This window comes from Piliocolobus tephrosceles, chromosome 13 (genome assembly GCF_002776525.5).
Source record: "Piliocolobus tephrosceles isolate RC106 chromosome 13, ASM277652v3, whole genome shotgun sequence".
NCBI classification, from domain to species: Eukaryota; Metazoa; Chordata; class Mammalia; order Primates; family Cercopithecidae; genus Piliocolobus; species Piliocolobus tephrosceles.
In genome coordinates this window covers 12523096-12549737 of record NC_045446.1, presented here as the reverse complement: position 1 = coordinate 12549737, position 26642 = coordinate 12523096, and the positions used below count along the sequence as shown (strand labels likewise).

The 26642-nt window shown below is 47.4% G+C and overlaps 1 protein-coding gene across 1 annotated transcript; it reads left to right on the top strand.

Moving 5' to 3' along the window:
* The first annotated feature begins 211 nt into the window (after window positions 1-211).
* Window positions 212-17257, top strand: LOC111544779 (pepsin F-like). Its single transcript, XM_026457635.1, has 6 exons — window positions 212-264; window positions 1410-1569; window positions 3083-3200; window positions 3291-3397; window positions 5079-5278; window positions 17152-17257. The coding sequence occupies exons 1-6, from the start codon at window positions 212-214 to the stop codon at window positions 17255-17257; spliced, it is 744 nt and encodes a 247-aa protein (XP_026313420.1).
* The last annotated feature ends 9385 nt before the right edge of the window (window positions 17258-26642 follow it).

Sequence of the window (26642 nt, the reverse complement as noted above, 5' to 3'; positions counted from 1 at the left end):
CTGTATTCTGAGAATTTTCTAGGTCCCCTCCTCACAAACACGAAGCAGGCGAAGACTTGATCAGGAAGGTTTGTATTTCTTATCGCGTGGATACTGGCCCTCAAGGGGATGATTAGGGCAGATCAGAGTGCATTTAAATGAGCTCCTCTTGACAGCCACTGCATGCTCAGAATTCACTCTTTCCTGAGTGTTTTAAACCCAGGAAGGAAGTATGAAGTGGTTTATGATCCTCGGGTTGGTGGCTCTCTCAGAATGCTTGGTCAAGTAAGTATGAGACACGTGACGTCAGCTGTCTTTGTGGGCTCCTTCTTGCCCTCTTCTTCTCTTGCCTCTTATTCTCCTTCCAGTGCAGGGATGGGGAAGGAAATGTAATCATTCTCTGATGCTCATATAAAATTCAAGTCTCCATTTATTGATGAATAGCCATGTGTGCTGTGAGGCTGAAAGGTCTTGGGGCAGGTCTGCAGAGTTGCACAATTCCAGGGGCACCAGTCACATCATGGGCTATGTGAATGGGACTCCCTAGAATTTTTCAGTGCACAACGTGTGCAGCTGTACATGTGGTCCCACTTAGAAACACAATTTCTTCTGTGCAATTTTCTAGGTTTTCTCTCTACTCCCTCTCTGTTTCCTTATATATGTGTCTCTGTGGCTACACCTCTGTCTCTGCATCTCTCTCTTTTAGCTCTCTGTCTCTTTGGGTGTCTCTGTGTATGCAAAACTCTGTGTTTCTTTCTGTTTTGACTCATTCTTGTTTCTCTACTCTCTTCATTTCCCCACTTTATTCCCCATCTCAGCATTCATTTTCTCACTTCCTGGCTTCCTCTCTCACCCCTTTCTTCTGATTGAACCCTAGAGAGATCAGGAGGGCTACTTCTAGGCCCAGGTTTGCCACTAACAAGCAATGTAACCAGAGCCAAGTCACAAAGTCCCTGCATTTCAGATTCCTTCCCTATAAAAAGAAGATAATGATTCCCCCTCTACCACCCTCCCAGGGCTGCCCAAGAAAGAGACACTGAGATGGCAATAGCAATAGGAAGGGCTGTCACTGTCAGGACCTGCTATATGGCAGGCACATTATATCCACTGTCTCACTTAACACCTCCAAACATTCTATGCTAGGGAGGGTATCATCACTCCATCTTTTTTATAGATAGATAGGGAAACTGAGGCTCAGAAAGATCATATGACCTGCCCAAGATTACACAATAGAACCTGGAATTAAACCTAGATCCACTGCCGTGGTCTTTCCTTTGCATTGGGTGTCTTTTCCTGATAATAAGATAACAATCATTAAAAAGCTTGGAAAATGTACGGTGCAATTACAATGCAAAGTGTGACAGTCACATGATAGCAAAGAGCAGCCGATGACTCTCTTACTTGTTTCCCTTCCCAATGCTCGGTTGAAGAATCCCTCTGATGAAGATCAAATCCATTCGAGAAAACCTCCAGGAAAATGACATGCTGAAAGATTATCTTGAGAAATATCCTTCCGGACTGGCCTATAAGTTTCTTGATCAATATCAGGACAATGGAATATCTTTGGAACCCATGAGGAACTACCTGGATGTGAGTATGCTGGGAGGATGGAGCTCCAGAGCGCCCCCTAGGGCCCCTAGCAAGCACTGGGGCTCATCTGGGGCTGTGAGCCAGCGGGTTAGGGCTGGGGCTTCAGCAGACAGTGGGGAATGGGGACCCGTTTCCAGAGGAGAAGGCACTCCTACCCTCTGTTGTTGGTCCATAGTGACTGGGCCCAGCAATGACCAGGTGCCAGATAGCATCCATTTCTGTGCCAGTGATAGTGTCACTGGGCACCCTTGAACCAAGACAGTGCTTGTTATGGGAGCTTTGCCCTTTCTGAACTAAGGTTAATCGCTGAGCTAAAGGAGCCACACTGAAGGGCAATCCATGTCTGAACAAATGACCACAAAGAAAACTGCAAATCAAGTTGGACACCCTAGGTAGAAGTTTAGGCCAGGCACGGTGGCTCACGCTTGTAACCCCAGCATTTTGGGAGGCCAAGGCAGGCGGATCACGTGAGGTCAGAAGTTCAAGACCAGCTTGGCCAACATGGCAAAACCCCGTCTCTACTAAAAATACAAAAATTAGCCGGGCGTGGTGGTGCGTGCCTGTCATCCCAGCTACTCAGGAGGCTGAGACACAAGAATCACTTGAACCCGGGAGATGGTAGTTGCAGTGAACCAAGATCACACCACTGCACTCCAGCCTGGGCAACAGAATGAGACTCCATCTCAACAACAACAAAGAAGTTTAGCCTTTTCAGGCCCAAGAATCAAACCAATAAAAAAGTTGTTGAGGCCAGATGCAGTGGCTAACGTCTATAATCCCGACACTTTGGGAGGCCAAGGCAAGAGGATCCCTTGAGGCTAGGAATTTGAGACCAGCCTGGGCAGCATAGTGAGACCATGTCGCTACAAGAAGTTTTAAATATTAGCTGGGTGTGGTGGTGTGCACCTGTAGTTCCAGCTACTTGGGAGGGTGAGGTGGGAGAATTGCTTGAGCCCAGGAGGTCAAGGCTGCAGTGAGCTATGATCATGCCACTGCACTCCAGCCTGAGCAAAAGAGAGAGACTCCGACTCTAAAAAAAATTTTAAGTTATTGAGTCCCTGTGGTGTGGGATGCTATGTTAAACTAACAATATGGTTATTGTTACTTATATAACCAAAAGTCTCATCTCTTCTTCAAGAACTCATAGCCCACCCAGAGAAATAGGCAAAAGTAAGTAAATGTCAGATAAAAGGACCAACTGTGTGGTATTAATATTATGTGATTTGAGTTTAAAGGAAGGAAAGAGCACAGTGGCCTGGGCAACCTAGGAGGGCTGCCTGGAGGAGGAGGCACTCAGACCAGGTCTTCAAGGGTGGAAAGGATTTGAAGAGCTGTGGGGAACACTGGAGAGCTTCTCAAATGAAGGTGGTGGCTTGAGCAGAGGCTGTGTGGTGGGGCTGTTGGAAAGTGATTTCAGGAAACACGAATGCCTGATGAGGGCAGGCACCCTGGGAACCAGGGGCATGGCCAGGATGCCAGGCCTTCCCTCACTATCCCTCCCAGCTCCTGGCAGCTGGCCTACATTGGCATCATCACCATTGGAACACCGCCTCAGGAATTCAAGGTCATCCTGGACACAGGCTCCACTGACTTGTGGGTGCCCTCCATCTACTGTGCCAGCCAAGCCTGCAGTGAGTGCTCCCTCCCCCATCTCATATCTTCCCAGCACCTCCTCTTCGGTCCCCAGCAGGCCTGACAGATGCCCACCCCTGAGTCTGTAGCTAACCACAACATCTTCAACCCTCTGCTGTCCTCCACATTCCGGGTCTCAGGCCGGCCCATCAGCATCGGGCAAATGTTGGGATTTCTTGGCTATGACAAGGTTAAGGTAACATGGAAACCAGAGGCAGAGGCAGGGCTGGCCTTAGGCATGACCGTCACTTATAGGACCAGATGCAGAAGCAGCTGGGAGTGTCCATCTTTCCTAAAGTCCATCAGCAGCTGGACGCCTGCCCTGTGGGGCTGTGACCTGGGAAGAGGATGCCCCCACCGGCACGCACTCTCCTCCAGAACAGCTTCCCCAGAGGGCGGAACCATCCTGCTGGAGGTGCTGGGGTGAGGAAGGCACAAATCTGCAGCCCCTTTTCCCACAATGAGTACGAGGCTGATTTTGCTAGGCACAGGGACAGAGGTGGGTGGGTAAAAACCACCCAATTTTGTGCTGTCACACTGTGGCAGGGGCCATGCTGGACGCTTCCATGGGAATGACTTGCTTAATCCTCACAACCACCTGGCATGGCAGACTCTACTGTTATCTCCGTTTTACATATGAGGGAACAGAGAGTGAGTGCCTTGCCCAAGGTCACACAGCTGGCAAGCAGCAGAGCTGGGAGGTGAAGCAGGACTCACATGGGTGTGGAGTATTCTCGGAAGAGGGTAGAACTTGTCTGGGATCGAGGGCTGCAGGCACCAGGCAGGGAAAACAGGGGTCACAGCTTCAGGGGAGCCCTGCCTCATAAATGGGTTCTTCCCATTTGTCTTCTAAAAGAAGGCAGTCCTGCTCTCTATCCGTTTGTCCTCAAGTGGGAACCATGTGGTCACACTCAGAGTCTAAAAAACTAGGGACTCCTCCCTAGAAGTGCCTGCACACACACACATACACACACACATGCACACACATATACACACACATGCACACACACACATACACACACATGCACACACATACACACACATACATACACATATACACACACATACACATACACACACACACACACACCTACACACATACACACACATGCACACACACACATACACACACACCTACACACATATACACACACATACGCACACGCATACATACATACACACGCACACGCATACACACACGCACACGCACACACATACATATACACATACACGCACACACATACACGCACACATACACACATGCACACACATACATACACACATACACGCACACAATACACACATACACACATGCACACACATACATGCACATACACACACACACATACATGCACACACATACACATACACACACATGCACACACATACACATACATACACACACATACACACACACACATCTAAAGGAGCATTTCCCAGGCAGAATTTTCCTAAGAACCCTAGCGGCTACATGGTGTAACCGGCTACTGTTTCCCCCAGGGGGTGAGAAAAGACCACCTTTGGAGTCCGAAATGAATTCTCTGTTTCTGTCATCAGATCATAGTGACACCAAAAAGGGGACAATCCTGCTCTCTACCCATTTGTCCTCAAGTGGGAACCGTGTGGTCACACTCGCAGTCTCACGTGTAAAAAGGGAATGTGGCCTCTGAGGCTAAGTTCAGACGATGTGAAGGAGGCATTGGAGTTAGTTAGAATCACAGCCCACAGGAACCCACACTCGCATAGGTGCCGCCCACGGCACAGTGGCCCTAGGCTTCCCCATAGAATGAGTGCTATCTCTTCAGCCACCTGCACCCCAGCACAGCCCCAGCCCCACTTCCCAAATCTTTCCACGGAAACACCCTCCTCTCCCACAGATCGGGGACCTTGTAGACATAGGCCAGGGGTTCGGCCTGAGTGTCAAGGAGCCCAGCAAGTTCACGAAATACAAAGTCTTCGATGGCATCCTGGGACTGGGCTACCCCAGCCTTGGCGTTGAAGGAGCCACCCCTGTCTTTGACAACCTGTGGAACCAAGGCCTCCTTTCTCAGAACCTCTTTGCCTTCTACTTGAGCAGGTAAGTGTGGGCTAGACAAGTCCTTTCTCCAACTCGGCTGTAAGAAGCTTTCACTTGCATGAAAAATTGCAGACTCTCTGATACAGAAGTTTCCTTAGAGATAGTCTGGTCTAAGGAGTCAGCAAACTGTATCCTGGGGGCCAAACCTGGCCCGTCACTTGTTTTTGTAAATAAAGTTTTACTGGAACAGAAGAAGGTTCATTCATTTATTATTGTGGCTGCTTTTGAGCACCAATGGCAGCACTGAGCAGTGCGATAGAGATTGTGCAGCCCATGAAACCTAAGATAGGGACAAACTGGGCCTTTACAGAAAGTGTGCTGACCCCTGTAGTCCAGTCCTTTCATTCAACAGATGAGGAAACAGACTCAGAAAGGGGCTCTGCACAAGACTGCCCAGTCAGGTACTGGTAGTGGCAGGACTTGAACTCAGCCTCAGGACTCTCCCCCATGGCAAGTGGTCCATCCATCAGCAAGCCTCCAGTCGCTGGGCTTGGTAAAGGAAAGCTGGTCTCCTGACTGACTTCGGGTCTGGCGGAAGGTAGGGGAGAAGGAAGAAGCACAGACAACAGGACAGCCCTGTTGACAGACTGCGCCCTCCCCACAAAGGCAGTGGTTGACCCCATAGATCCATGTAGGAAGCAGGACAGTATGATGGTTGAGGCTGTGGGCTCTGGGAGACATGAGTTCAAACCCTGGCTCCATAGCATGACCTTAAGTTGTTTAACCTCTGTGAACCTCAGGAACACTTGTACTCAATCAAAGGAGATGATTTGTTGAGCACCTACTATGTGCTGGGTACTGCTCTGTACACATGAAGGAGACAGATAAGAAGTACAGAAGGCAGACGAGAAATAAGTAAATAAATAAAGGAAAAAGATAACTCTGATAGCAATTGGTTCTGTAAAAGCAACAAATCAGGGCAATAGAACAAACAGGGATGAGGATGTGAGATGGGCAATGGGTAAATCCTCCCTGAGCTGAGACCTTACAATAGGAGAGAGTCAGGCTGGAGTGACTAAGTGCCTGGAGCAAGGAAGAGCGAATGCAGAGGAGAAATGAGAGCATGCAGTGTCCGAGGACTAGCAAGGGAGCCTGTGTGGCTGGAACACTGGAGGCAGAGGCAGGGGCAAGGCTACCCTGGGGTTTTGTACTGAGTGGAGTGGAGGCCTCTGGCAGTGGGGTAAGCAGGGAAGAGACATGATCCAATTTGCAGTTTTGAAAGCTCACCTTGGGTGCCCACTGGAGGATGCCCACTGACCAGAGTGGAGGCAGCGAGGCCAGGGAAGAGGCTACACAGCCTCTTTAGAAGAAAGAAGTGGTAGCTTGGTCCAGGGAGGAGGAAGAACAGTGCGGGGAGTGAGATGTGTGTGGAGGAAGAGCCAACAGGATGTGCTGATGGATTGGATGTGGAAGGAGAGGGGTCTGCAGAGCTGTTCCTCCCTCGCTATGATTTTACCATGAGCCCAGAACCAGCTGCAAAATTTGCAGGGCCCAGTGCAAAATGAAAATGCAGGGCCCCTTGTTCAAAAAATGTTAAGAATTTGAAGGCTGGGCACGGTGGCTCATGCCTCTAATCTCAGCACTTTGGGAGGCCAAGGCAGGCAGATCACAAGGTCAGGAGATGGAGACCATCCTGGCTAACACCGTGAAACCCTGTCTCTACTAAAATACAAAAATTAGCTGGGCGTGGTGGCGGGCACCTGTAGTCCCACTACTCGGGAGGCTGAGACAGAAGCATCGCTTGAACCCGGGAGGCGGAGCTTGCAGTGAGCCGAGATTGCGCCACTGCACTCCAGCCTGGGCGGCAGAGAGACTCCATCTAAAAACAAAAAGTAAGAAGAATAGCTCCAGTTAATTTTTTGAGGGCTTTACATATGTTTTCTCATTGCAAGGCAGGTAATGTTGTCCCCATTGTACAGATAAGGGAAGTTTCCTCAGATCTGTCTGGCTCCAGCACTGAATACCAGGCACATAGTAAGCACTCTGTAAACACGTCTTGTATAAATGGATGGATGAGTAGTAAATGCCCCCACTATAGCACCTTGTGCTTCTCGGGCAGGAGACACATATGGTGTCAGCATGGCTTACTTCCATTATATCAACCATAAGAGGTCAGGGTTTGCCCCCTTAAATGTCTGCCTCTGTCCTCGGGGAGCCAAGGGAAGGTTTCCGCGGCACAGGCTGGAGCTGGTGTCTATTAATGATTCAAACTCTTTTTTTTTTTTTAAGACTCATCAAGTGCAGGGGTGAGAAGAGGGGAGTTAAACTCTTTTTGAGGCAGGGCTCATGCCTGTAATCCCAGTACTGTGGGAGGCCAAGGCAGGCAGATCACTTGAGGCCAGGAGTTCGAGACCAGCCTGGCCAACACAGTGAAGCCCCGTCTCTACTAAAAATACAAAAAATCAGCTGGGCATGGTGGTGCACACCTGTAATCCAGCTACTTGGGAGGCTGAGGCATGAGAGTTGCTTGAATCGGGAAGGCAGAGGTTGTGGTAAGCCGAGATCCCACCACTGCCCTCCAGACTGGGTAACAGAGTGAGACCCTGTCTCAAAAAAACAAACAACAACAACAACAAACAAAAAAAAACCCTCTTTTTTGAGGTTCTATATTTGTAGCCTGTGCCAATAGCATGAGGATGAATTCTGCTCTTCAAGGCAAAACCCTGCCCAGGTATGGTGGTACATGCCTGTAATCCTAGCATGTCGGGAGGTGGAGGTGGGAGGGATCGCTTGAGCCCAGGAGATTGAGGCTGCAGTGAGCTATGATCATGCCACTGCACTCCAGCCTGGGCAACACAGCAAGACCCTGTCTGTAAGAAAATGAAAAATAAAATAAATGTAAGTAGTAACAAAGCAAAATTCTGCCCCCTCCACTTTTATCCTTAACCAACTGCAGACCAAAGAGATTTATAACCTTTGTTGAGAGAGAATGTGCAGAAAAAGATGGCTCTTATCAAAATTAACATTTCTGTCTTTAAAATGTTTTCGAATTGTAGGATCTCTGTGTTGTATGGGACTTCAAAAAGATAACAGAGTATATCATTCCCAATTATCAGAGTCCTTAAGCTTGGGAGGCTTTTTATTATTCATGCACGTTGCCTGGGATTCATTTCTAATCTTCTGAAAAGAATCTCAGCCTATTCTTCTCATTATTTTTATGCTGTTTCCTAAGAAGTGAGAAGAAATTAAAACAAGTGACTATAACGTCTATCAGTAGATTGTGTTGAGTAAATATCCTTAGTTCTAGGTGGTGTCATTAGCCTGCAGTTTATAATTTGGAGAAAGTGAAAAAAGCATTAAAGCATATTAAGAAATAAAGCACTTTAGGAGGCCGAGACGGGTGGATCATGAGGTCAGGAGTTTGAGACCATCCTGGCTAACGATGTGAAACCCCATCTCTACTAAAAATACAAAAAATTAGCCGGGCATGGTGGCGGGCACCTGTAGTCCTCGGGAGGCTGAGGCAGGAGAATGGTGTGAACCTGGGAGATGGAGCGATGGAGCTTGCAGTGAGCAGAGATCACAACACTGCAGTCCAGCCTGGGTAACAGAGCGAGACTCCATCTTAAAAAAAAAGAAAAGAAATAAAGCACTTTAAAAAAAAAAAAAAAAAGACAGTTCTTGGACACTTCTTGTGAGTGTAAACTGATATAGTCTTTTTGGAGGTGATTTGTCCTTAAAATGTGTATGGCCAGGCCAGGCATGGTGGCTCACACCTGTAATCCCAGCACGTTGAGAGGCCAAAGTCGGCGGATCACCTGAGATCGGGAGTTCGAGACCAGACTGACCAACATGGAGAAACCCCATCTCTACTAAAAATACAAAATTAGCCGGGTGTGGTGGCACACGCCTGTAATCCCAGCTACATGGGAGGCTGAGGCAGGAGAATCACTTGAACCCAGGAGGCGGAGGTTGCAGTGAGCCGAGATCGCACCGCTGCATTCCAGCCTGGGCAACAAGAACGAAACTCTGTCTCAGAAAAAAATATGTGTACGGCCTTTGTCCCAGCAATTTTGCTTTCAGGATTTAGGCTAACACAAGGGTCAGAAATCCCCAGAAACATAGATGAGCAGGGATATAATTTTCAGAGGCTCTTACACAAGGGAAAATCTGGAGCCTCCCAACATCTCTTAAGCAGAGTGCCCACAGCATAGGTAGACAAATCACGCAGCCATCTTTTTGGTTCTTTATCGTTTTTGTTTCTTCTTTTCCTTTTTATTTTTTATTTTTTAGAGTGAGAGGATCTCAATATGTTGCCAAGGCTGGTCTCAAACTCCTCAACTCAAGTTATCCTCCTGACTTGGCCTCTGAAAGTGCTGGGATTACAGGCATGAGCCACCACACCTGGCCTTTTTTTTTTTCTTTTATTTATGCATTTATTTTTTTTTTTGAGACAAGGTCTCACTCTGTTGCCCAGGCTGAAACGCAGTGGCACGATCACAGCTCACTGCAGCATCAACCTCCCGGCTTCAAGCAATTCTCCTGTCTCACCCTCTCGAGTAGCTGGGACTACAGGCATGCGCCACCAAGTCTGGCTAATTTTTTTGTATTTTTTTGTGGAGACAATGTCTCATCATGTTGCCCAGGCTGGTCTTGAACTCATAGGCTCAGCCATCCTTCTGCCTCAGCCTCCCAAAGTGCTGGGATTACAAGTGTGAGTCGCCACACCTGGCCTTTTTCAAAAAATATTTTTAATTTGGTTTTTTCTGCAGCCATCTTAAGTCACGTGACCCCAGTCTTGCTGAGCGTACATCAATGTTAGACTTCCTGCATGTGAACAGCGTGACATTGCCCATGTAAGCAAATGTCTTTGGAGACACACACTAAAGATCTAGGAGCAAAGGATGATGATGTCTGCAAGCAGCCAGGCATTCAGGGCCCAGAGCCTTTCTGCCCGAGTTCAAATCCCAGCCCTGAGATGTACGAGTCACATGACCTTGGAAAAGTTTGTTTCTGGGCCTCAGTGTCCTAATCTGTAAATCTGGGATGAGAATAGTCACTTCTAGTCGGGGGTAAGGGCAAGAGTAGGTATGCTAATGCTTGTGGATTTCTTCCTGGGGTATTGGAAATGTTTCAAGATTAAATCACGGTGATGCTTTTACAACTCCATAAACATGCCAAAGACCATGGAACTATGAATCTATAATATGTGAAACACACCTCAATAAAGCTGTTAAATTTTATAAACAACAACAAAAAATCACAGGAAAGAACAGTTTCTGCCTTCTAGGGCTACAGTGAGGACTCGATGAATGTATCATATAAAACATTTAGAACATGCCTGTCAACTCGTAGCATGAGCTATTTCTATTTTAAACAACACTAGATAAAGACCAAAAGATTAACAGTTAGCCAAAGGATATAACACTCATTCTATCCAAAAGGCAACTGTAGGGACAATTTTTTTCTCTCATACTTTTCTGAGTTTTTTCCGTGATTACTTTTAAGATCATGGCAAAGCTAAGCATTATTCTATAAAAGAGAGAGAAAGACCCGCAAGAGAGAGGAGGCTATATCTTTGCTGGAGTTGCCTGGCTTCCTGCTGGAGTGAAATGTTCCCCAGAGAAAAAAGGCCATCAGGAAGAGACTGTCAGTGGAGGACTGACGCCTACTGGCCAAGGCGGATATTACATGCATGCATGCACTGGCACACACTCCGCGTGGTGGTCCTAGACCCGCCCATTGGTTCCATCTACTTGAACAGTTACTTGGTGACATGAAACCACTGTAACATAAACTCTCCTACCTTTAGACCTGCGAATTCCACTTTGAGAAATACATCTCACATTAGTAAATATATGTTTATTATTATTAGTTATAAAACATGTATTGGCTACAAAGATTTTCCCAGGGCATCTATTACCAGTGAAAGATGGAAGCCGCCCCAGATTCTAACAGCAGGGAAATTATCAGTAGGAAGGAATCTGCTCCTGGCTCTTTTTCTTTTATTTATTTATTTTTTTGAGACAGGGTCTTGCTCTGTCGCCCAGGCTGGAGTGCAGTCCACGATCTCGGCTCACTGCAACTTCTAGCTCCTGGGTTCAAGAGATTCTCCTGCCTCAGCCTCCCGAGTAGCTGGGACTACAGGCACGCATCACCATGCCTGGCTAATTTTTGTGGGTTTTGTTTTGTTTTGTTTTGTTTGAGACGGAGTCTTGCACTGTCACCCGGGCTGGAGTGCAATGGCATGATCTCCATCTCAGCTCACTGCAACCTCCACCTCCCGGGTTTAAGCGATTCTCCTGCCTCAGCCTCCCCAGTAGCTGGGATTACAGGCGCCCACCACCATGCCCAGGTAACTTTTTGTATTTTTAGTAGAGATGGGGTTTCACTATGTTGGCCAGGTTGGTCTCAAACTCCTGACTTCGTGATCTGCCCGCCTCGGCCTCCCAAAGTGCGGGGATTACAGGCTTGAGCCACTGTGCCCCGCCTGCTCCTTGCTCTTAAAGTGATGAGCATGAACTACATCTGCCCATCCATCTAAAGAAAAGCACAGGCCATTTTTATGGATACACAGTTTTGATATATTGCAAAAATGTGTTGTGTAGAACAGAATACAATGAAAAATTAGCTGCCTGAGTTTTTATTACAAAGGTTATATGAACTATAGAAAACAGTTTTACAATAAATATCGTATTTCCTAAAGAAAGTCTACAATTAATATTATCTTCTAAATAAATATTATGACTTTTAAATGTTTCCAAATGTTAGACACATATATTTGGCTATTTAAAAATATTTCCTAGGTAGACAACGTTTTACTTTAAGGGCTATTCATTTACTTTTTAAAGTTTTTAAATTTGTTTCTTGTTGAGACAGGGTCTCACTTGTTGCCCAGGCTGCAGTGCAGCTGCACAATCATGGCTCACTGCAGACACAACCTCCTGGGCTCAAGCCATCCTTCCACCTCAGCCTCCTGAGAACCTGGAACTGCAGGCACACACCACCATGCCCCACTAATTTTTAAATTTTTTTGTAGAGCTGGGGGTCTTGCTATGTTTCCCAAGGTGGTCTAGAACTCCTGGACTTAAGCAATCCTCCCACCTTGGCCTCCCAAAGTGCTGGGATTATAGGAGTGAGCCACTGCACCCAGCAAGATCTAATAATAAGAATGTAGCCAGGCGCAGCGGCTCACATCTGTAATCCCAGCACTTTGGGAGGCCGAGGTGGGTGGATTGCCTGAGGTCAGGAGTTTGAGACCAGCCTGGCCAACGTGGCAAAACCCCATCTCTACTAATAATACAAAAATTAGCTGGGTATGGTGGTGGAAGCCTGTAATCCCAGCTACTCCAGACGCTGAGGCAGGAGAATTGCTTGAACCCAGGAGGTAGTGGTTGCAGTGAGCTGAGATCGCACCATTGCACTCCAGCCTGGACGACAAGAGCGAAACTCAGTATCAAAAAAATTTTAAAAAGTAGAGACATAATGGATACACAATGGAAAAGATACAATGCAAACTAAAAAAATAAAGTCTCAAAAAATAAAAAATATGTAGATACATAATGGACAAACAACGGAAAAGATAAAATGCAAACTAAAAATAAAGTTGACTTGCCTACAAAAAGAAAAAAGAAAGAAAAGAAAAGCACAGCTCAAATCATGAGTAACAAGCACTCTCCCTCCCTCATCTCCTTCCAGTCTCCACTCACACGGCCCCTCCAGAGTGGGGCCCTCTGTTGTCCCTCTATCTAAAATGTCAACCCTCCTGACACTCGCCGTCTTCTTCCTTACTGTAGTTTCTTTCTGGCTTCACAGAGTCACACACTATAATTTGCTTATTTATCTTGTTGGTTATCTGTCTCCTTCCCTGGTGTGTAAACTCATGAGGGCAAAGATTTGGGTCTCTCCTGTTCCTTGATGATTCCTCTGTGCCTGAAATAATAGCTGCTCAATAAATACTTTTGGAATGAACATCAGGTGAACTCAATGTTAAGAAAACCCAATTTCGTAGGTGGACGCTGAGTGCAACTCCGCAAAAGCAGGAAGCGTGGACATTGCCGCCTGCATGAGTTTGCTCAGGCTGCCACAACAAATACTGCAGACACGGCGGCTTAAACAACAGAAATCGCTGGGCATGGTGGCTCATGCCTGTAATCCCAGCATTGGGAGGTTGAAGCAGGAGGACTGCTTGCATCCAGGAGTTCAAGACCAGCCTGGGCAACATAGTGAGACCCCATGTCTACAGAAAATCAAAAATTTGCCAAGCATTGTGGTGCATGCCTGTAGTCCAGCTACTCAGGAGGCTGAGGTGGGAAGGTCGTTTGAGTCTGGGAGGTTGAGGCTACAGTGAGCCATGATTGCACCACTGCACTCAGCCTGGGCGACAGAGTAAGACTCTGTCTCAAATAAAACAAAACAAAACACCAAAGAAAACCCCAGAAATCTATGTTCTCCCAATACTGGGGTCTAGAAGCCCAAGCTCAAGGTGTTGGTAGGGTTGTTCCTTCTGAGGCCTCCTTCCTTGCTAGTAAATGGCCGTCTTCTTCCAGTGTCTTCACAAGGTCTTTGTGTGTGTTTGTGTCTTAATCTCCTCCTCTTATAAGGACACCACTTATATTGGATTAGGGCCCTAACCCTGATGATTTCATGTAACCTGGTGTTTTGTTTGTTTGTTTGTTTGTTTGTTTGTTTTGAGATGAAGTCTTGTTCTGTTGCCCAGGCTGGAGTGCAGTGCCGTGATCTCGGCTCACTGCAACCTCCAACTCCCAGCTTCAGGTGATTCTTCTGCCTCAGCCTCCCCAGTAGCTGGGATTGCAGGTGCCCACCACCATGTCTGCCACCACGGCTGGCTAATTTTTGTATTTTTAGTAGAGACAGGGTTTCACCATGTTGGCCAGGCTGGTCTCGAATTCCTGACCTCAGGTGATCCACCCACCTCGGCCTCCCAAAGTTCTGGGATTACAGGTGTGAGCCACCTTGCCCGGCCCTCATTTAACCTTAATCACTGCTTTAAAGACCCTGTCTCCAAATACAGTCACATTCTGAGGTACTGGGGCTCAGGGCTGTTATATGTAAAAAAGGTTATTTAGAAACAGAATGCTTGTTCCCCAGTGCCGCAAAGAAGTGGTACTTGAACATAAATTTAATTCTCTCAGCCAGGCCATTTTTACTTTCTGCAGAAAGGGTGCTCATCGCAGATGGAACAATGGCGAGAGCACACCTGAACAAAGGAGGGAAGCAATTTTTATCCCTTATGCAGTTTGTCCCTGCTACTGTGTCCTGTCTTCATTGGCTGGAGCCAGACCGCACGATCTAAACTAAAATCCGATTGGCTAACAGCTTAAAACTTTTCTAAATAGGTAAAAGTAATGGAAAAATAAAGGAAAAGAGGAAGTTGCTTATGCCAAATAGGGAAGCGGCACAGGCTGCGAGCTGGAACGTGCCTGTGAGCATGTCTAGCACAAATAGACTGGTTAAGGTACAAGGACGTAGAATGTACCACTTGCCTGTGAGCATGTCTAACAGCTACATAGGACAGGGCCCAGCGAAGAGTTATCAGCATAAAGTACAGAGGCTTGAAGGAAGTTAGTGTTTGAAAGAAACTGTTATTTTTAACACTTATGATTTATTCTTTAACAAGAAGGGAAACTTTGAAGAGGAACTTTTTACTTTCTACAAGGACTTCAATGTATGAATTTTAGGGGGGACACAGTTCAGCCCATAACAAGAAACACAAAAAGTGCTGGAATGTGTTTAAAGAATACTGGACAATTTAAGCATGAAAATAAATGGCAATAGTGGGTTATAACTCACTGACCAAAGCAGAAATCTTTGACACCACACTGATCAAGAAATACAAACAGATAGACAGATAAATAAATAGATAGGATGAAGAAAAGCTCTTCCTTGCCATAGAATGCCAATTAAAAATGTAAAAGAAATGATAGAATCAGAAAGTCACCCCTAGGCCGGGCGTGGTGGCTCACGCCCGTAATCCCAACACCTTGGGAGGCCGAGGTGGGCAGATCACTGATGTCAGGAGTTTAAGACCAGTCTGACCAACATGGAGAAACTCTGGCTCTGCTAAAAATACAAAAATTATGCCAGGTGCGGTGGCTCACACCTATAATGCCAGCACTTTGGGAGGCCGAGGGGGGCGGATCACCTGAGGTCAGGAGTTCAAGACCAGCCTGGCCAACATGGTGAAACCCCGTCTCTACTAAAAATATAAAAATTTGCTACTAAAAATACAAAAATTAGCTGCTTGAACCCGGGAGGCGGAGGTTGCAGTGAGTCGAGATCATGCCATTGCACTCCAGCCTGGGCGACAAGAGTGAAACTCCATCTCAATAAATAAACAAGTAAATAAAAATAAAAATAATTAGCCGGGCATGGTGGCATGCACCTGTAATCCCAGCGACTGGGGTTGCTGAGGCAGGAGAATTGCTTGAACTGGGGAGGCGGAGGTTGCAGTGAGCCAAGATTGCGCCACTGCACTCCAGCCTGAGCAACAGAGAGAGACTCGCTCTCAAAAAATAATAATAATAAAGAAAGAATACATCAAACAAACCCTAGTTGAGGGACATTCTGCAAAGCAACTGGCCTCTACTCTTCAAAAGTATTAACGTGATGAATGAAAAAGGCAGAGGGAGGGACTGTTCAAGACCAAAGGACACCCGGGAGACCTGGAACCCAAAAGAATGTGCAATCCTGGATTGAGCTATGGATCAGAATATTAAAAATCATGAAAAAGAACCATTTTCGGACAACTGGTGAAATCTGAATATGTGCTGTGTATTAGATAATAGTATCGTATCAACGTTAGATTTACTGCACGTGGTCATTTTGACATCATCCGTGTAAGGAAATTTCTTTAGAAACACACACTAAAGATTTAGAAGCAAAGGATCATGATGTCTGCAACTGACTCAAACCATTCAGCAAAAATGATAATAATACACATGGATGCATGTGTATGGAGAAAGAGAGTAAATTCTGTCAAATGTCAATAAGTGAATCTAAAAACAATTATAATAATAATGATGATGAATCTGATTGAAATATATTTGGGAATTTGTTGGAGCTGGGGGTTGTTTGTTTTGAAGTGGGAGTTTTGCTCAGTCGAGTGCAGTGGTGCCATCCTGGCTCACTGCCACCTCTGCCTCCCAGGTTCAAGCCATTCTCCCACCTCAGCCTCCGTAGTAGCTGGGATCACAAGCATGAACCACCACGCCTGGCTAATTTTTTGTATTTTTAGTAGAGATAGGGTTTTGCCACGTTGGCCAGGCTGGTCTCCAACTCCTGACCTCAGGTGATCTGCCCTCCTCAGCCTCTGAAATATATGGGAATTTGTTGCACTATTCTGGCACTTTTTCTGTAGATTTAAAATATTTTATTTTGTTGTTGTTGAGACAGGGTTTCATTCGGGTCACCCAGGCTGGAGTGCAGTGACACAGTTAGGGCTCACTGCAGCCTCCACCTCCTGGGCTCAGGTGATTCTACACCTCAGCCTTCTGAGTAGTTGGACTACAGGCATGTGCCACCATGCCCGGCTAATTTTTTCTACTTTTAGTAGAAACAGAGTTTCACCATGTTGCCCAGGCTGGTCTCAAACTCCTGGACTCAAGCAATCCACCCACCTTGGCCTCCCAAAGTGCTGTGATTACAGGAGTGAGCCATCGCGCCCGGCTCTCCTTGCCATTTTCACATACCTCTGTGCTCTGTGCCAGACTGGAGTGGGTGCCGGAGGGAGAGGATAAGACCCTGCCCCTGCCCTCGTGCACAGGGTGGACTGCAGGTAGTCACACACCATCTGCTGGGTGCTGGGGGACAAGGCGACCGCAGGACATGGGAGGAAGGTACAGGGGAGCAGGGTCTGAAGGGGAGCATTAGCAGGGGCCCTCCTCCTCCTCCTCTCTCCTGCCTTCCACCAGGATCTCCCCTTGCTGTGAGGCTGAGACTGGCCCACAGGCTCCAGGGCCCTCCACCTTCAGCCCCAGCTCGGGTCCTGTGCTCCTTTTGATTTTCCACTGCTGTTGACTCCCGCTGCCTCAATATCGCTTTGGGGGTCCTTTACCCTTGCCACCCCTTCACTAAATCTCTTCAAACCTCTAGGTGGGCCACCTGCTTCCGCAAGGACCCTGCCACTCTAGGTAATGATAGAGAAACGCATTCAAAAGGAACAGCCTGTGCCAAGGCTCAGAGCCAGGGAAGGACGCAGCCCAGCGGGAGAATTCAGATGGCCCAGGGCAGAAGGGCAGGAAGGCAAGCTGTTCCAGCCCAGGTCACAGCTCTCAGCATCAAAACTGAGAACTCTGACACCTCCCACCTGAGCCCCACATCCACCACCCCCAGAGGACGCATTGGCCAGGGCCTGCCTACAGCCTTACCTGAGCCCGTCCTGGAGCATGGACTGGGACAGAGGAACAGGCTCAGGGCTCCACCATGGATGACCCAGGCACACCCCTTGCTGAGGTCAAAAACAGGAGGCTTGTACTCCTCCTCCACAGTGGTGTGATTTTGGAGCCTTCAGCCAGGCCCAGAAGCTTCCTCTACCTTTTCTTTTCTTTTTTTTGTGAGACAAAGTCTCATTCTGTCGCCTAGGCTGGAGTGCAGTGGTGCCATCTTGGCTCACCGCAACCTCTGCCTCCCGAGTTCAAGCGGTTCTTTTGCCTTTGCCTCCTGAGTAGCTGGGATTATGGGCACGCGCCACCACGCCCGGATAACTTTTATAGTTTTAGTAGAGACGGGGTTTCACCATGTTGGTCAGGCTGGTCTTGAACTCCTGACCTCATGATCCAGCCACCTTGGCCTCCCAAAGTGCTGGGATTACAGGTGTGAGTCACCATGCCCAGCCCTCCTCTACCTTTGCTAGCAATGAAAACTTCATACCTGACAGTCAACCTGGATGCTTAATGCTCTACCATTCCCTCAACATCTACACTGCCCCAGGTCCAGATCCTTGTAAAAATGAGCTGTTCCCCTAGGAAGGAGGAACACACTCCTGGGTTGATTTGAGTCTCCAGACACCAAGACAGTTTAAATGCCTCCTCCTCCATGATGGCTTCCCATATGTCCCCTGGAAGTGAGCTCATTTTCCTGAATGACCCATAGCACTCTGTCCCTTTTATACCCTTCTTAGTGTCTGCCCTAGTTAATAATTTCTACTGTTTTCTGCTTTTTATTACAGAGACTGAGGTGTGGGTCTTACTACTCCCACTCAGATGTAAACCCACTGAGGGCAAAACTCATGGCTGATTCATCTCTATCAAGCCTACTTCCTGGCATGTGGAGTGAATGAATGAGTGAATGAATGAGAAGATGAACAAGGCAAAGGGCTCATGAGCCTGGCCAGTTAGGCTGTAAGAAAACGGCAGAGCCTTCTGCTTGAATCTGCTGCCTTGCCGCCCACCGCAGGCTAAGGCACGAAGACCCTCAAAGCTGCTGCTACAGGTCCTTTGGAGGGGAAGGCAGCTGGGCTCCCTGGCTCTCCCATCTGGAGCAGGAGGCCCAGGACAGGCGCTTTAAATACCCTCCAGCCACACCCCCAGTCTACTGCCCCTGGAACCAATGGTGACAGAGTCACAGGTCAGAAACCAGGATTCAGGTCACCCCTTAGAAGGAACAAGGTGTAGATGGGATCACATTGAATCAGAAAAGGCTGAGGAGGCCAGGTCCAGAGCTGTGCACACTTGGGAGTAACGTGGTGTTTGAGATACCGAGGACAAAAGAACTGCAGCCGTGGGGGGCAGGATGCACTATCAGGGGACCTTAACCTCTGCCCCCAAGAGGGGTTCACACCCCAGGCCACCAGCTTCAGTGGGTTTACAGTGGGGCTCTGGGCAGGTGCAGCTCAGGGCAGGTGCCCTGAGGGAGAGTAGGGCTGTGAGGGGCTGAGGAGGCTGGCCCAGAATCTCCCTGTGCCCGCCTGGAGACTGCAGGCCAACTTCCTGGTCATGCCCCAGTTCCCAGGAATTTTCCAGCTCCTGCTTAATAGCTCCATCCTCTCTCCATCTGCCCCCAGCCCACTCTCAGTTTCCAAACATTTTCTTTTCTGCTTCCGGTTAACCCTTGCTCTGCCCAGTACCAAATTGCTGTCACTGCCTCCTCCAAGACCTTCTCTTGTATTTTGCCCAAAGCAGGTGTCAGAACCCTTTCTGAGGGCCAAGCAGCTTGGTGTTAGGAGGCTGTGGTTGAGACTCCCGGCTCTCCTACTCCCTTCCCAGGGCTTGGGCACATTGCCTCCAGTGCCTTCTCTCTGCCTCCTGACTCTCCCCTGAGAGCTTGGACCACAGACCCCAGCACCCTTCCTGCTCAAGGACACACTCCACTCTGGGTATACACCCAACAGAAACACATACTTATGTTCTCTAAAACATGTGTAGTAGAAGCCAGGCACAGTGGCTCACGCCTATAATCTCAGGACCTTGGGAGGCCAAGGCGTGTGAATCACTTGAGCCCAGGAGTTTGAGACCAGCCTGGGCAACATAGGGAGACCCTGTATATACAAAAATAAAAAAAATAGCCAGGCATGGTGGCACAAGCCTGTGGCCCCAGCTACTTGAGAGGCTGAGGTGGGAGGATTGCTCGAGTCCGGGAGGTCAAGGCTGTGGTGAGCCATAATTGTGCTTCTGCACTTTAGCCTGGTTGATGGAGCAGGAGCAAGACACTGTATCAAAAATAAAATAAAATAAAATAAAATAATGTGTATTAGAATGTACACATTAGAATGTAGACTGTAATTAGCTATAGTATGTAATATAGTTTCATGTATATAATATCTAGAGAGAGGATATTGCATGCTCCCAAAACAAAGGAATGATAAGGCCAGGCGCAGTGGCTCACCTCCCAGCACTTTGGGAGGTCGAGGCCGGTGGATCACCTGGGTTCAGGAGTTCGAGACCAGTCTGACCAACATGGTGAAACCCCATCCCTACTAAAAATACAAAAATTAGCCGGGCGTGGTGGCAGGCACCTGTAATCCCATTTACTAGGGCGGCTGAGTCAGGAGAATTTTCTGAACCCGGGAGGTAGAGGTTGCAGTAAGCCGAGATGGCGCCATTGCACTTCAGCCTGGGTGACAGAGCTAGATTCTGTCTCAAAAAAAACAAAGGAATGATCAATGTTCAAGATGATAAATATGCTAATTGATCTGATCACTAAACATTATATGTACGGAAACATCCATATGTACCGATAAATATGGACTTATTACATTTCAATTTAAAAAAAAAAGAGCCAGGCACAGTAGCTCATGGTGTAACCCCAGCACTTGGGAAGGCCAAGGCGGGAGGACTGCTTGAAGCCAAGAGTTCAAGACCAACCTGAGCAACATAGCAAGACTTCACTTCTATTGTTTTTAATAAATAAATAAAGGGAAAAGAAAGAAGATGTGTGTTATAAGAGAACGTTCATAGAGCACTGTTCTAAGAACCTCACACTGGAAGCTACCCAAATGCCTATGAACTGAAAAAGAGATAAGTAGAGGGTATATTGATGCAGTAGAATGATACACAGCAATGAACACGACTGAGTAACAACTCCACACGACACCATTCATGGATGCCTCTCCTAAACATGATTTTGAGCAAAGAAGCTCAACGCAGAAAAAGTGCTTGTTATGTGGTACTTTTGATGTGTATCAAAAGTACAAAAACAGGTGAAATGAATCTTTGCTGTTTGGATATTAGAGTAGTGATACGCTTGCTTTGGCACTGGGGTAGTGACTGGGAAGAGCCTGCAGTGGGGTCCGGGGGCACCTGAAATGCTCTTTTGCTGGGTCTGGGTTGTGGTTACATGCGTGTGCTTGGTTTGTGAAAATTCATCAAGCTGTTTCTTATGATATGCACCTTCCTGTGTGCATATTATATTTCAAGAAAGGTTTAAAAATGAAAATGTAGATTTATTAAAAATGACTTGGAAAATACAGGACTGTGAATTTTCCTTTAAAAGCAGGTTCAGGTTGCAGCTAAAGCAGCGCAGCAGAAGAAAGCTGGTCCCATCAAAGCGGGTTGGTTGCAAAACAATGTGTGCCATATCTTGTGGTCCTATCTTTGTAAGTAAATCAATATATTCATTTACTACGCTAATGGTGGTTAGTTCTGGGTAGTGGGATTATAAGTCATTTAAAAATTTTTATTTACCTATAAATAAGCTACAGTGATCATGTATTACTTCTATACTTGAGCCAAAAAAGTTATCATAAATTTAACTTTTAAAAGCTGTATGCATCTCTGGAGAAGCAGCCCAGGTCTAGGACTGGGGAGTGGAGAATACAATGTTCTTTTTCTTGTTGGAAGATTGTGTCCCTGGGGTGAGACGTTGATTGAAAGGTGCTAGGGGACCAGTTGCCCCAATGCCTATCACAACAGCTCGATAACACTTATCCTGCTTAAGTGCTCCATCCCAGGCTTGCCATGATTGAGTTCCTTAGATTTCATTCCATTGCTTGATTTGATTTGTTCATGGAACATTTCTGAACACTGTGATTGAAAGCTGCTAGGGGACCAGTTGCCCCAATGCCTATCAGACCAGCTCGATAACACTTATCCTGCTTAAGTGCTCCGTCCCAGGCTTGCCATGATTGAGTTCCTTAGATTTCATTCCATTGCTTGATTTGATTTGTTCATGGAACATTTCTGAACACCTGTGCCCTTGGCAGGGGCTGCCCTGCATCAGAGACACTGCAACCAGTGCCCCTGAAAGCCAGGCATTACCATACTGAGGACCAGGCAGGGCTAATGGCAAAGTAAAAGTTGTTGTCTAATCTTTCTGCCGGGCCAGTCTGGTACAATGAGATGATGTGGTTTCCTTGCTGGCAGCCACGGATCAGCCCTGGCTGACAATCAGATCTCATGGGAGCATGTGATGGCAGAATCAGGGTTCCCTTTTCCATCCCAAGGGTTCCTCTGGTAACAAGGGCTGAGTGGAATGGCTTCTCCAAGTGCTCCTGGGATGGAGGCTGTAGCCATCATGGAATGTTCATGTCACACACTAACCCATGAACAGAAACCGGGCGGATGTACATGGTCACACAGCCTGGTCAGGGACCAGAGTCCCCTGAGACCCAGGTTCAGATCCCACTTGTGTCATTACTTAGTTATGTGAACCTGCACTGATCACTTAACCCCTCTGAGCTATGTCAGTTGGGAAAAAGTAGGGGTAATCGTATAATAATTCCTTTTTAAAATAATTCAAAGCATTCAGAAAAGCACAAAGAGCCACAGAAATGTAAACACTGCTGTGTTGAGGGAGGTTTGCAGATGACCTGACCAACAATGTCACCTTCCCCCTTTTCAGATCACTCACATTGCCTGAGCAGAAAACCACCTAGCAGAGCACTGAAATGGTCTCAAAACACAGAAGAGCAAGAGGCAGCCAGGTGGATCTTTTTGGAGTTTTCAACAAGGTTTCCAGTCCTGTTTTCTATTGCTGATGACAAGTTAACACATATTTAATGACTTAAAACAACTTGTATTGACTGACTATCTCACAGTTTCTGTGGCTCAGGAATCCAGGCTCGGTTCAGGTGAGGCCTCTGTCAGTCATGGATGTCAACTTGGTCTGTGGTCTCATCTGAGGCTCAACTGGAGAAGGATCTGCTTCCATGCTCACATGATTGCTGGCAGGATTCAGTTACTTACAGATTGCTGCACTGAAGGCCTGAGTTCCTTGCTGGCTGTCGGCTGGAGGCCACCCTTGGATCCTTCCCATTGGGACTCTTTATAGGGCAGCTTTCTTTCTCAGAGCCAGCAAGGGGAAGAGTCTATACAGAGAGTGTACTAGCAAGACACAAGCTACGAGCCTGTATAATGTCATCACAAAAGCGACATCCCATGTACTTTACTGTATCCTGTTGGTTAGAAGCAAGTCCTGCCTACACAAAAGGGGAGGGGATTACTCAGGGGTGTGAACACCAGCAGCAAAATTGGGGACCATCCTATAGTCTCCCTGCCATACCCCTGTATTGGTGTCAGCAAGTATGCCAGCATCCCTCAAGATGCTAAAATCTGTAATGTGGAGAAACATTATCATCTTCACCAATCAGAGAACTTCCCCTCAATGCAATCCAAATATCCATCCAGGTGGAAAGAAAGAGCCCGTTCCACACCGGCTTTCCCTTGAACTGACCACAAACGCACCAAAGGCACGGCCTATTCCTACCATGCTCAGGGATGTACCCTCAGCAGCTAAAGCATCCCTGCATGGTACACAGCGAGTGCACAATCAGGCATTTGAATTAATGTGTTAAGGTGCTTGCAGGTTTCTGCCTGGGGGATCTTCCTTCTGCTTCCCAAATATACTTCTCCTCTGCTCAAAATTCCCATGTGGACCCCAGACAAGCTGTGCCCCCAAAATCAGTGCCCATCCTTGGGCTCCAAGCTCCCTCCCTTCCATTTGGTGGCAGCTTTGAGTGAGGAGATTCCATCTGGTGCCCCCAGAACTTAGGCAGGCATCGTCAGGACCATCAACTTCTTCATATGAGTGCTAGGATCAACCCATACTTAAGGTGATGGATACTCCAAATACCCTGACTTGATCATTACTCTTTCTATGCATGTAACAGAATATCACAGGTACTCAAAATATATGTAAAATATTATGTTTCCATAAAGAGAGAGAGGGCCAGGTACACTGTGGTTCACTGTAATCCCAGCACTTTGAGAGGCTGAGGCAGGAAGATCGCTTGAGCCCAGGAGTTCGAAACCAGCCTGGGTCACATAGTGAAGCCCTGTCTCTACAGAAAATACAAAAGTTAGCTGGGTGTAGTGGCTCATGCCTTTAGTCCCAGCTACTCAGAGCTGAGGCCAGAGGACTGATTAAGCGTGGGAGGTTGAGGCTGCAGTAAGCCGTGATCATGCCACTACACTCTACCTTGAGTGACAGAATAAGACCCTGTCTCAAAAAAAAAAGAGAGAGAGAGAGAGAGAGAGTGCTAGAGAGAGGCTTGAGAGGGAGGAAAGAGAGAGGAAGAGAAGCAGGCACTAGAAGACGTGAACGTGGAAAATAGAAGGGCTAGTCATACTGGAGTGAGATTGACTGTTTAGAAAAAAAAAAGAAAAAAAAAATGGGCCCAGGATTCACATTTGGGGCACAAACATGTCAACTAACAGGGAAGTCTGAAATGTCAACGTGTTTTCTACCAACCACCACTGTCCCTGAACTTATCCACACTGCCCACTCCTGAATACTCACTTGGAGGCACTAAGGGCAACTTGGAGCTTTTACAGAACCTGTGGCTCTCATGGCTGGACAGTCTGAGGATGCCCCAGGGGATGTGATTTCAGAACAAGACCCTGAGACAGGGCTTCCTATCTACCTGGGGACCACCCCACTCCCCTGTCCTCCTCCCCAGTAATTTATGCATCAGAGTTTTCACTCTACTTTGTCCACTGAATAAAAGCTCACAAAGTGGAGGATCCATTGCGTTGGTAAGCATCTTCTTTCTTTCTTTCTTTCTTTCTTTCTTTCTTTCTTTCTTTGTTTCTTTCTTTGTTTCTTTCTTTCCTTTCTTTCTTTCTTTTTCTTTCTTTCTTTCTTTTTTGTTTGTTTGTTTGAGATGGAGTCTAACCCAGGCTGGAGTGCAGTGGCAGGATCTCAGCTTACTGCAACTGTGTCCGCAATTGGTTCCCTCCAGAGTTCTTGGTGTCGCTGACTTCAAGAATGAAGCCGCGGACCCTCGCGGTGAGTGTTACAGTTCTTAAAGATGGTGTGGCCACAGTTTGTTTCCTCAGATGTTCAGATGTGTCTGGAGTTTCTTCCTTCCGGTGGGTTCGTCATCTTGCTGGCTTCAGGAGTGAAGCTGCAGATCTTCTCAGTGAGTGTAACAGCTCTTAAATGTGGCATCCAGAGTTGTTCCTGCCTCCTGGTGGGTTCATGATCTCCCTGGCTTCAGGAGTGAAGCCGCAGACCTTCGCAGTGAGAGTTACAGCTCATAAAGGTAGTACAGACTCAAAGAGTTGAGCAGCAGCAAGATTTATTGCGAAGAGAAGAGCAAAAGAACAAAGCTTCCACAGTCTAGAAGGTGACCCAAAGGGGTTGCCGCTGCTGGCTCTGGTGGCCTGCTTTCATTCCCTTATTTGGCCCCACCCTTTTGGTTGGTCCATTTTACAGAGAGCTGACTGGTCCATTTTACAGAGAGCTGATTGGTGCATTTACAATCCTTTAGCTAGACACAAAATTTCTCCAAGTCTCCACCCCATTAGCTAGACACAGAGTGCTGATTGGCGTATTTACAATCCTTTAGCTAGACACAGAGTACTGATTGGTGCATTTACAATCCCTTAGCCAGACACAAAAGTTCTCCAAGTCCCCATTCGACTCAGAAGCTCAGCTGGCTTCACCTCTCACAACCTCTGCCTCCTGGGTTCAAGCAATTCTCCTGCCTCAGCCTCCTGAGTAGCTGGGATTACATGCACCCACCACCATGCCCAGCTAACTTCTCTACTTTTAGTAGAGATGGGGTTTCACTATGTTGGCCAGGCTGGTCTTGAACTCCTGACCTCAGGTGATTCACCTGCCGCAGCCTCCCAAAATACTGGGATTACAAGCGTGAGCCACGGCATCCAGCTAAGCATCCTCTTTCTAAGTCACTCACCCACGAATATGAATTCTTTGCCCAGATTGCTTTGCTCCATTGTAGCTGATTTCAGCCCAGTTGTAAGCCTGGAGCACCTGGAGAAAACAGACCCAGGTGGGATCTCAAAAGTGGAGAGGGTGCGAAGGGAGCAAAAGAAAGAGAAGGGGTGCAGAAAGGGAGGGACAAAGATTCCAAAGATATACCTGGCCGGTCTGAAATTTGCCTCCTCCAGGAAGGGAAGGCAGCATTCTCCCGGTGCTCTCTCCCTCCTCCCCTGTGTACTGCGCACATCTCCTTCCCAGACTCAGCCCAGTTGCCACCAAAAGCAAGCCAGAAAGGAAAGGAAAGAAATAAGCCTCTGGCTGGATGACAGAGCAAAACTCCGTCACAAAAAAGAAAGAAAGAGAGAAAGAGGGAAAAAGAGAAGGGAAGGGGAGGGGAGGGGAGGGAAGGGGAGAGAGAGAAAGAGAAATAGGGAAGGGAAGGGAGGCGAGAACAGGGGAGGGAAGGGGAGGGAGAAGGAAGGAAAAGGAGGGCAGGGGAGGGGAGGGGAGGGGAGGGAAGGGAAGAGAAGGGAAGGGAAGGCAAAGGGAAGGGGCCTCCATGCCATTGCTCCTCTCTCTCCCTGAGGGTCCACCCCCACGGCAACCCCCCCAACCCCCACAATGGTGCAAGGTTACAGTGGAAAGTGCCTCAGCTGGAACAGTCTCAGAACCTGACTTGGGGCAGCGACAATCTTATCAGGAGCTTTTCTGTTTGGGATCAGGGAAACAGGTGACTTTCAGAAAACAATAAGACGGGACCCAAGTTGTATATAAGGGGCAGCTCATGCTGCTGCTCTGCACC